At 34.6% G+C, this 11,494-nt stretch overlaps 1 protein-coding gene across 2 annotated transcripts in view; it reads left to right on the top strand.

Moving 5' to 3' along the window:
* Window positions 1–11,494, top strand: part of LOC106875053 (neuron navigator 3) — a 629,108-nt gene that overhangs the window by 432,233 nt on the left and 185,381 nt on the right. For both annotated transcript variants that reach the window (XM_052975568.1, XM_052975569.1), the window contains exon 4: window positions 6,985–7,057. In XM_052975568.1, the coding sequence (XP_052831528.1) occupies window positions 6,985–7,057 (73 nt within the window). The remainder of the gene's footprint in view (window positions 1–6,984; window positions 7,058–11,494) is intronic.

Raw genomic sequence — 11,494 nt, forward strand, 5'->3', positions numbered from 1 at the left:
GCTGGAGCACTGCCTTTAGTCAAGCAAATCGACCTCAGGACTTATTCTTTATAAGCCTAGTATTGGTTCCTTTTTGCCAAACCGCTAAGTTACGGGGACGTAAACACACCACCATCAGTTGTCAAGCGATGTTGGTGGGGACAAACACAGACACACAAACATATACACACACATACATATATACGACGAGTTTCTTTCAGTTTCCGTCTACCAAATCCACTCACAAGGCTTTGGTCAGCCCAAGGCTATTGTAGAAGACACTTACCCAAGGTGCCACACAGTGGAACTGAACCCGGAACCATGTGGTTGATAAGCAGGCTACTTACCACACAGCCACTCCTGCGCTTTATTTTAAATTCCAAAATCCAGATTTTGTTAACCAGGTTGTACATTTGACCTCTGACATCATGCCATTCTTCACATAATCTCTTAACTTTCACATTCTTTCAACCTCAAAGTAGAGTAAAACTAAGTCTGACATCCATTTTATTCTGGTTTATTTTTTATTTTTATTTTTTTTATATATTTTTGAAATGTTCACAATCGGAAAATAGCCTGAAGCTTTTCACAGTTTTCTTTTTTTATATTTTATTCCAGCGTTATGTAATATATGAAACAGCAGCATCAATGAAAATAGAATCTATAAGAAATTTCTTCTGTTTTTTTTTTGTTTTTTTTTTAATCAATAATAGCTTTATGTAACATTCTCCATTCCATCATAGAAGTTTGAGGCTGAAGTTTAGAGGTTTTTACGACAAGTTTTTATGACCCCCAATATCATCAATTCTGAGTTTTTAATAAGTTTTGATTGATAAATTTTCGTTTTTCTTTTGTTTTGTTTTTGTTTTTGGTTTTCGCTTTTTAATAGATTTTGTTGTTGTTGTTGTTGCTGTTGTGTTGTTATAGTTGTTGTCCTGGGAAATGAAAGAGAAAAATTAAAAACAAAAAAAATACGATAATAATAAGCCTGTTTCAACAAACCACTTTGTATGTGTTTGCACAGAATTGTAATGATGATGATAATAATAATAATAAAAATAATAATAATAATAGTAATAATAATAATAATAATCATGGTTCCTTTTTGACATATATGCACACATACACATACATACATATGCATATTTATTCTCCTTCATGTGGTTGTATCTGAGGTGCATCTCGCAATGCTGCAACAGGAGTCTCTGTCCATCTCCATTAGCTCTAGAAGAAAAAAAATTGATAATAATAATAATAATAATAATAATAATAATGTCAGCGTCTGTCCTGCTTTCTATATGTCCCTATGGGGGTTGTAAGCGTAAGTATGTTTCATCAACCATTGTAAGAGCTTTTTCGCAACTCTTCCTCCATCATTTATTCACTTGCGTAACAAAGTGACATAAATATATTCCTTGGGCAGAATATATATTGACAAAAAGCCATTTCTATTGACTGGTTTATTGTTGTGTTTTTGTTGTTGTTGTTGTTCTTACAGTTCTGATTTAGCCCATGGTCGACCATTTGAGCAAACCCCTAATGAAAGCCATTCCATCCTTGACCAGCACCCCATTATTTGAGGGGCAGCTAAGACTTATACATTGTCCAGTATGTTTTTTATCATTTAAGAAGATGGTGTGTGATTTGAGGTAGATTTGGCTGCCATTTCTAGCAGACTGGGTGACTACAAACAGTACTTATTCTATCGGTCTCTTTTGCCGAACTGCTAAGTGACGGGGACATAAACGCACCAGCATCGGTTGTCAAGCGATGTTGGGGAGACAAACACAGACACACACATATAAATATATATACATATATACGACAGGCTTCTTTCAGTTTCCATCTACCAAATCCATTCACAAGGCTTTGGTCAGCCTGAGGCTATAGTAGAAGATACTTGCCCAAGATGCCACACAGTGGGACTGAACCCGGAACCATGTGGTTAGTAAGCAAGCTACTTACTACACAGCCACTCCTACACCTATAATAATAATAATAGTAGCATCAAAAAATACCTTAGGAATGAGAACCCTAGTTCGAAATTTCCCCAAGACACCTGAAGAAGGCTGGAGAGTATATCAGCCGAAACATTGTGTTAACAACAAGCAAGATGAGGACAAATATCCATCAAATGTAAATAATGTAAATCTAATTTGTTCAGAAATAAGGTTTTCTATAAAGCCAACATAACTATTGGTTCTATTGTCACAAAGGTTCACAGGATCCATCTTGTATGATGTCTGCAGTTAGAAGTCAGTTTAGTGATGTGGCATCATTTAAAGATGCATCATTTAACATGACTATTCCGAAGTCCCGAATGCCATTAGCGCTCTGAATCATTGTGTTCTTATTATGTCAGATAATGAGATTCACGTGTATGTGTATATGAATGTGTAGAGATGGTAGGCTTCTTTCTACACCATGGTCTTTCACAGTCAGGAACAACTAAAATGCCACATTAAAAATACACCATAGTTTGAAGCTGCAGTAAAAGGCACATGCCCAAGCTACAGCACAGCATGTTGAAACTCAGAACCACATGCATGCAGAGCAAACAATTTAACCACATCACCAGGCACACAAACGTCCTTTTATGATGCTATTTCTGTGTTTGATCAATTTTTTGTTCATTTTCATTACCATTGTTATCAAAACACAGCATAAAAGTTGAGAATATCTCAAAGTTGACCAAGTTTTGTTGCGAAATATTTTATCTCTAAGACTTTCAAAGAAAACTCGATGCTTTTTTGTATTTTTTTTTTTTTTGCTTCTTTCTACTCTCTCCATTTTTTCTCTTTTTTTCTTATCTTTACTATTTTTTTTTTTTCATATATGTGTATATCTTTTACAAACATTACAAGAAAAGACTGTGATTGATGGATATAAAAAACTGAATATATACATATACATATATATATATATATATATATATATATATATCAAGAGAGAGAGAGACATAACATCCACATTCGTAAATACAGAGAATGTATATATGTTTGTATGTATGTGTGTGTGTACATATATGTATTAATGTATATGTATGTATACATATATACACACACGCACTCACATATATAATGATATTATGTATGTTCGAAATATTGCTTAGGCATGTAAGCATGGATGTTTTTCGGGGTTTCTTTTTTTCTTTATTTCTTTTTCCCTTTTTTTTTAAAACTATTTTTGCTGCTTTTCTTTATAAATATATTTGTACAAAAAAGTAATTTTTATTTTTTGCTGAATGAATGCACAACGCTAATGCTAATAATTATAATAATAATAATAATAATAGTAATAATAATAGCAATAATAATAATAGTAATAATAATGAGGATGATGATGATGATGATAGTAATAATGATAATAATAATAATAATAATGACAATTATAATGGTGATAATAACTACAAATGTTTGCAATAATAACAATAGAAATAATAATAATAGCAGTTATAACAACAAGGACAACAAGAACAACAATAATAATAATAATAATAATAAAACAACAAATAGATAAATGATGGTGAGAACGAAAGCTAAAGAAAATACCCTCATCTATTTAGTATCTTTCAAGTGTGAAAAAATAATTAAATTTTGAAGGTAACCATTAAAAGAGAGAAATCTTTGTAGGCAACATATTTCTTTGAAGAGTAATCTAAAATACGTTGCTACTTTAATATAGACACACACATATATGTATGTATATATCTATCTATCTATCTATATATATATATATATATATATATATATATATATATATATATATATATATATATATATATATACATATATATATATAAGGCAAGCAGAGTTAGTGGTTGGAATAACCATCTAAAGGATAAGAATTTCCGTTCTTATTACCGGTATCATTTACCTATGTTAACCCTGGGCATGGGTATGCCTGCATACTGTGCTCATAGGGTACAGGTAATAACAGAATACACAATAGTTTATCAGGAATCGAATTTTTGGGAATTTTCTTTGTAAGCGCTGAGTGACGTTGGCAGCTGAAACAGCTGTAAGAAAAACTGAACTGAAAAATATGAGTATATGTGTTTATTTTGATTAATATTTAGCAGAAGCCAGTGAGTGAGTGAAAGGTGGAGATTTCCATGCATTAGCATTTGCCAAAACCCGAGACAGATCAATGAGTTGTGAATCTATACACAAGTAATAATAGTATTTCCCTGGATAGTTCTGGAACAAATTATTAAAGACAACTGCAATGTCATGTGGATATTCATATTCTTCAAAGGCACACATCTAACACAAGCATACATACATGGCATCAACACACACACACACTTATCTCATCTCATCTCACAGCCCTACACTTTCTTTGCTCGTTAGCCAATCATTTTATAGTGTGTAGCTCCATATGTTTTGCTTTGTTTGTTGTCCCCTTGCTTCGTAATCTTACTCATGTTATTCAGGTGATTTTTATCTTTTTGCCAGTCGAGTCATCTGGCACTATGTTCTTTCTCTTGAGAAGTTCTAATTGTTAATCCTTACCTGTATTTACCTGACAAAAATTTCTTTCTTTTTTTGCATGATGTAACACTTCTCTTCATCAATAAAAAACACGTCTGAAACACCTGTAGTGAAACACAATCTATCTGGTGTTATATATATATATATCTTGAGACCTTTGGTGATATGCCATGCCGGTGAAGACTCATCGAGCCAAATGGAATTGTGGTCATAGCCAATGCCAATGGCACATAAAAAGTGTTTGGCATTAGGAATCATATTTTTTATTTTGGTTTTTCCTGTTTGCATCACCAAACTCTATGTATGTATGTATGTCAGAAGATGAAATGGTTCAGAAAAATTATATTACATACATATGAGAAGAGATGACCACTAAGTGGACATCCATTATGCTAGAAGATCAACCATTCTACGGTCAAACCACAAAAGAAAAGAATGTTCTTTAGGGAAATTCAGCGTACTCCAGAACATGAACGGGCAAGACAAATGAAAATATACAAAATATAGAATTCATCGTAGACCAGGTTATATATATATAAATATATATATATATATAAATATATATATATATATATAGTAGACCCACTCACAAAGCTTTGGTCAACCTGGCGTTGCAGTAGAAGCCACTTGACCATAGTGCTGCACAAATGATGAATGCATTTGCACTATTTCCAGAACATCTTTGCACTCCTTGCTATACTGACGCATAGATATGAGCTCATCACAGTCAAGTGTACAGAAATCCCTCAACAGGTGAACAGTGTTGCCCCCTGTTTTCAGATAACAAAGACAAAATGGTACATCCCCATGATACCTATTTTCACTGCTTGGCATAATTAAGTAATTGAGTGTAAACAAACAAACAAACACTGACAACAACTGATGCAAGGTGAGAACTATTAACGGGGGGATACAAACTGTTTGTGCGCATTAGAGTAGCATGACGACACCCGCTTAGCTCGGGTGGCTTGCTGTGATGTTTAGAAAATTGCTTTCAAGATGGAAGAAATAATTAGTTTTATACATATTTCATTTTAACGAAGAAAGTAAGAGCAACAATAGCGAACAATAACGAAGTGATTAACAATAACAACAACAACAACAACAACAAGTAATATGGTTGGATATATATATGTGACTAATTACGAAGGTGATGTTGTAATCAATTTCCTGGTTGAAGGTGTGTAAATTAATGAAACATGAAGGCTTCTGCTCGTTAATAATTAATTAAAAGGGTGTGCCAGAAATGGAAAACAATAAATCTATTTCTGCCAAAGTTGAAATACATTTCAAATATTTTTCTGGAAAACAAAATAATAATAATAATAATAATAATGATTTATATCTGTGAAGAAATAATAATTTGGTCTTAGCTTAATTAAGACTTTGGCTTAATTAAGTTTTTAAGTTAGACTTTGGCTGAGATATAACTAGAAATCTTTATTGCTGAGTAGCAAGTATATGTTGCGGTACTTGTGGTTGTGGTAGTGGTGGTGGTCATTGTATTTGTTGTGAAGGTGGTGGCTGGTGTTGTGGTTGTACTTATTGTAGTGGAGGTGGCAGTGATGGCAGCCGCAGCAGTGGTGGTGGTGGTAGCAGTGGCATGGGTTGTGTTCATAGTTTTTTTGTTGCTGTTGTGGTTAATATTGTTGAGTCCCATGTTCACCCTCGTCATACAGATCAAAGGCATTCCAACTATGACCATTCCATCAATTTCCTATCTGCCACGAAGAGTCTCAGAATGTCACGTGCTTTGAGGGAGACGTGGTTGTTATTTCTACCAGATTAAGTTACCAGACAGAGGCTTCCCTTGCGAGCTCAACCTGTACTTGCCATACATTCTTTTACTTGTTTCAGTCATTTGACTGCGGCCATGCTGGAGCACTGCCTTCAGACAAGCAAATTGACCCCAGGACTTATTGTTTGTAAGCCTGGTACTTATCCTATCGGTCTCTCTTGGTTACCTCAATTTTTTTCTCTCCCTTTCTCCCGCTCTCACTCTTTCTCTCCTATCCTCCTCTTTCTCCTCCTCCCTCTCTTTTCTCACCTCCCTTTCTTTGTCTTTTTTCTCCCCTATCTCTCCTCTCTCGCTTTCTCTCTCTTCTGACGCTCTTTTTTCTCTTTCCCTTCTACTCCCCTTCTTCCCCCCCCCAGACACACCCACACAGCCAAGACTCCGCTATTTCTCTTACATCCTCTCCCCTCTCCCTAATATCTGCCTGTACTCTTCCAGGTGACCTATTCAAACCCCTATCACTGTTTTAATTGGCCAACATCTTAATCATTATAGATTTCATAAGTTTTGCCAAAATAATAATAATAATAACTATTATTATTTTTATTATTATTTATAATCATTATTATTGTTATTTTGTTGTTGTTATTTCTTTGTGTATTCTCCTGCCAATCATTTGCTCTGCTTTTTTAGAGTCTTTGTATTTTTTTTTTTTTTTTTTTTTTTTTTTTGTATTCAAATAAATTACTAAATTTTCTCTCCTTTGATCTCTTCCAGGTGGAAAACATTAATACATGTTTAACATTTCTCGCAAACTTGGGAGTATGTGTTGAGGGACTCAGTGCAAAAGGTTGGTTAATATTAACCCTATTATCTTTCTGTTATATTATTATGTTCTGTTATTTTTAAACATTATTTACTCGATATCTGTATGTGTCTACAAACGAAAAAAAAAAAAAATTTAATAATAACAATAATAAATATTTTGCAACAAGCTCATTAAAATCTGCGGGTGTAACATAATTCACATGTAAATGCTTTATCTTAGTCTCTCTGGCTCCATGGCTTCAAAATAAGGCCTTGCCCCATGTGGTATAACTTTTGTTTTTGTAAAATGAAATAGAGGGAGATATACCTTTTCTTTTTAAAAAAAATAGAGCACCAATTTATCACAGGAAATGTCCCCTGAAAGATGCGATGGTATTAAGAAAAAAAACCAAAAGAAAATTCAATATTATTACCATCCTCGTTATTTTCGTTTTTTTGAACCTCAAATAAGCTACTAATATGGTGTTTATGTAACTATAGTGCATGGCTCTAGTTGTGTGAAGTTAAATAGAGGAAGGTGAATCTTTCAATAGTACACTGGCTTATTGAAGGAAACTTCTTCCGAAAGATATATCTTTTAAACCAGTGTTGGTTTGTTTACAGGGAAATAAACAAACAAATATTTCTTGTTCAGGTGGCAAGAATCATTAGCATGCCAGGAGAATTGCTTAGCAGCATTCTGTCCGTCTTTATTGACCCCTTTCGGGGTCAATAAAATAAGAACCAGTTGCATATTGGGATCAACATAATCGACTACCCCCCCACCCCCGCTCAAAACTGCTGGCCTTGTATCAAAACTTGAAACCAATATTCCTCATCGGTAAGGTAGCAAGCTGGCAGAATTTGTTACTGCACCAGGCAAAATGCATAACAGCATTTCTTCTGTTTTTACATTCTGAGTTCAAATACCGTTGGGGTCGTCTTTACCTTTCATCCTTTCCAATTGATAAACAAAGTACCAAATGAACATTGGCGTCGGTGTAATCACCTTCTGTGAAATTGTTGGTTTTGTGCCAAAATTTGAAGCCAATATTTTTGTCAACCTCTAAGTTAGTCTCTAAAATGTTTTTATGTCGCCAAGAGGCATAGCTTTAGATTTTTGTGAAATTAAACAGAAAAACAAACCTTTTTCCCTAAATTGAACAACAGTTTATCACTGGAAACTTTTCCCAAACGATTTGATGGTGTTAAAAAAAAAGAAAAAAAGCCACCAATACCATTTTAGTATTTCACAATAAGCAGCTAGATTGGTATTTATGTCACTATGGAGCATAGCTTTAGTTTTAAAGTTAAACAGAGAAAGATAGATTTTTTCTCAAAATAAAGCAATAGTTTATCATACATAACTTCTCCAGAAAGATGTGATGATGTTAAGGAAATAAAAAAACCATCAATATCTTCTTAATATTTCTTGTCACTTTAACCTTTTCATTACCTTATTTATTTTGAGATGTTCTGTGTTTCTTTCAATTAATTTTAGATATTACAAAGAATTTACTAAAATAATTTAGTTATCATTAAGCTAATGTTAGGAACATAAATTGTGAATAAGGTTTGGTGGAAGATTTTACTTCAAAACATATGAAAATAAGGTATTTGTAGTCAGAGCCAGAGGCGGTTTCAGGTGGGTTGGTGTCAAAAGGGTTAAGAATTGTTTCACTATTATATATTTTAACCCTTTTGTTACCATATTTCTGTTGAGATGCTCTGTGTTTCCTTTCAGTTAATTTTAAATCTAACAAAAGATTTAGCAAAATAAATTAGTTATCATTAAGCTAGTGTTAGGAACATAAATTGTGACTTAGGTTTGGTGGAAGATTTTAATTCAAAACTTATGAAAACTAGACATTTGTACTAGAGCCAGAGCTGGTTTCAGGCGGGTTGGTATCAAAAGGGTTAAAATGGTGAGCTGGCAGAATCATTAGGAAGTTGGGCAAAATGCTTAGTAGCATTTCAGCTGGCTTTATGTTCCAAGTTCAAATTCTGATGAGGTTGACCTTGCTTTCCATTGTTACGGGGTCCAAGAAAGAAGTACTGGATGAGCAGCAGGGGGTCGATGTAATCGACTTATTCCCTTCCCCTAAACTTGCCAGCCTTGTGCCAAAATTTGAAACCAGTATTTCTTGTTAACTTCATAATAAACCATAGCACTAATTCTTTATGGAAACCTCTTCCTTCGCTGTGTTTGAACAACCAACTCCAACAAGTCGGGGATTCACAGTTCAATAAACTTCCACACCTCTCGAACCTCATACTTGATGCAGTTGTACTATTCATTCTTTCAATTGCTGAATACAAAACAATGGCTTGTGAGACCTCCATTTGCACGATATTCCTGAATCACCATCTCATTTCCTTTCATTCTGTTGATTTTGCCTCATACAAGGTAGTCGTCTCTTTTTCTTCCCTTCTCCTTTTGTCCATCTTTTATATACATGCATACACCCTTACAAACAATTTGATGCACACCCATATATATATATATATATATACATACACACACACAACACACACACACAACACACACATGTACAGAATATTGGTTGGCCATTCATCATCCTGGGTTCTTCTGCGCTTTGTCAGGTTTTGTTTATTTATCCCAAAGGGTTTCCTGGAATCACCGTTCAGGGCAGTAACAAAACGTGTTTGCTCGGTAAGGTTGCCAGCTTAGTCAACAATAACCCAACCATGTAACAGGTTGTATTGGGTTCACATGTTACCAGCAGCACCCAAGAGCAGCCTGACCAGGGATTATGTCACCATGGCACATACTATTAGTTTCTGTCCTGTGAAACTAAACAGAAGGAGACAAACCCTTCTCAAAATAGGACAACAGTTTATTACAGGAAATTTTCCCAAAAACAGACGGATATTCACAAAACAAAAGAAAGAACCTCTTTGTTAACCTGAGTGTAAGCATTGATGTTTTTCACTCGTAATTACATATTAAACCATTACTACATGGAAAACACACATCAACCATTCACTAAAACATTTATAATTTGGTGTCAAAACCTCTGTCACTCAGCTGAAACCTGGTCATTGATGCAGTGCCACAGCAAATCACTTGACAAGCAACTACATCTTTGAAATGATCTATTATTTAAATCATATATTATTTTAACATCCTGAGTTGTTTTGTTTCTGTATGACAGGATTTTTTGCCTTTAACCCTTTTTTTACCACATTTCTGTTGAAATATATAATGAAATGAAGAGTTTAGTAAAATAACATTGTTGTTATGAATTTGGTGTTTGGAACACAAACTAACAAGACATTTTGATGAAAGATTTTAATTTAGATTTCTTGAATCATTTTGTTGCCATGTTTCTGTTGAAATAGACTGTCGTTGTTTTTGTTAATTTTGGAATTAACAAAGAATTAAGTAAAATAATATTGTTACTTTTAAATTAGTGTTTGGAACATAAATCATTAATTGAAAATCAGATCACTTTATACCCGTGGTTTACTAGGAATCTCTGAGTACTGTATGAGAGTGCTCCCTGTTGGAATTATACTCACACACATAGCCATCTGTGTACCGTATTGTGTACCAGGCAGAGAGACAAACAGGTAGATGGATGGATGGATAGATAGATAGATAGATTGATAGATAGATATTTAGATTGATAGGTAGTTAGATAGATAGAGAGAAAGAGAGAGAGAGATAAATAGATAGAGAGAGAGATAAATAGATAGAGAGAGAGAGAGAGCGAAAGAAAGAGAGAGAGAGAAAGAAAGAGAGAGAGAGAGAGATAGCTGTCGTCACGGCCGTGTGAAAATGGAATGTCCAAGTGAGACGTTTGTTTGTCCAGCATCTCATGTAAAGGGGAAGTAACTCCGATTAAGCAATTAACTCGGAATGCTGTAACAATCCATTTACGGCAGGGAAAACCAACCTAATACAACGATGCTGGTGGTGGTGGTGGCGGGGACCGTGATTTGGAAGCGCCATCATTTTTACATAACCCTCGGTTCACCGCTTGACTCGCTGCTCGGTTATCGTGATACCTTAGTAATCGGCAAATCAAATTTCCATCTTTTTTTTTTGTATTTATTTTGTTTATTGGGAATTTTTTTTTTTAGCAAGGTTTTCTTTGTTTGCGTCTCACGGAAGAACCATCAGAATTTCATCGGTAAGATTTATATCAGGTGTGTGTGTGTGTGTGTGTGTGTGTGTGTGTGTATGAGTATCTGTGTAGGTGTGAGAGAGTGTTTGTGTGAGAGTGTGTCTGTGTGTGTGCATGTATGTGTGTGTGTGTGTGTATGCGTGTCTGTGTGGATGTGTGAGTATCTCTGTGTTTGTTTATGTGATTCAGTGTGTGTGAGCGGGATTGCAAGGTTGTGTGTGTGTGTGTGTTATGAAAAGAAAGAAAGAGATAATATTCTGTATTGTTGATTGGAGTTAGCATTAGCAGTGGTGGTGGTGGAGGAGGAGGAGGAGGCGGTGGTGGAGGAG

Source organism: Octopus bimaculoides, chromosome 21, assembly GCF_001194135.2.
Source record: "Octopus bimaculoides isolate UCB-OBI-ISO-001 chromosome 21, ASM119413v2, whole genome shotgun sequence".
Taxonomy (NCBI): Eukaryota; Metazoa; Mollusca; class Cephalopoda; order Octopoda; family Octopodidae; genus Octopus; species Octopus bimaculoides.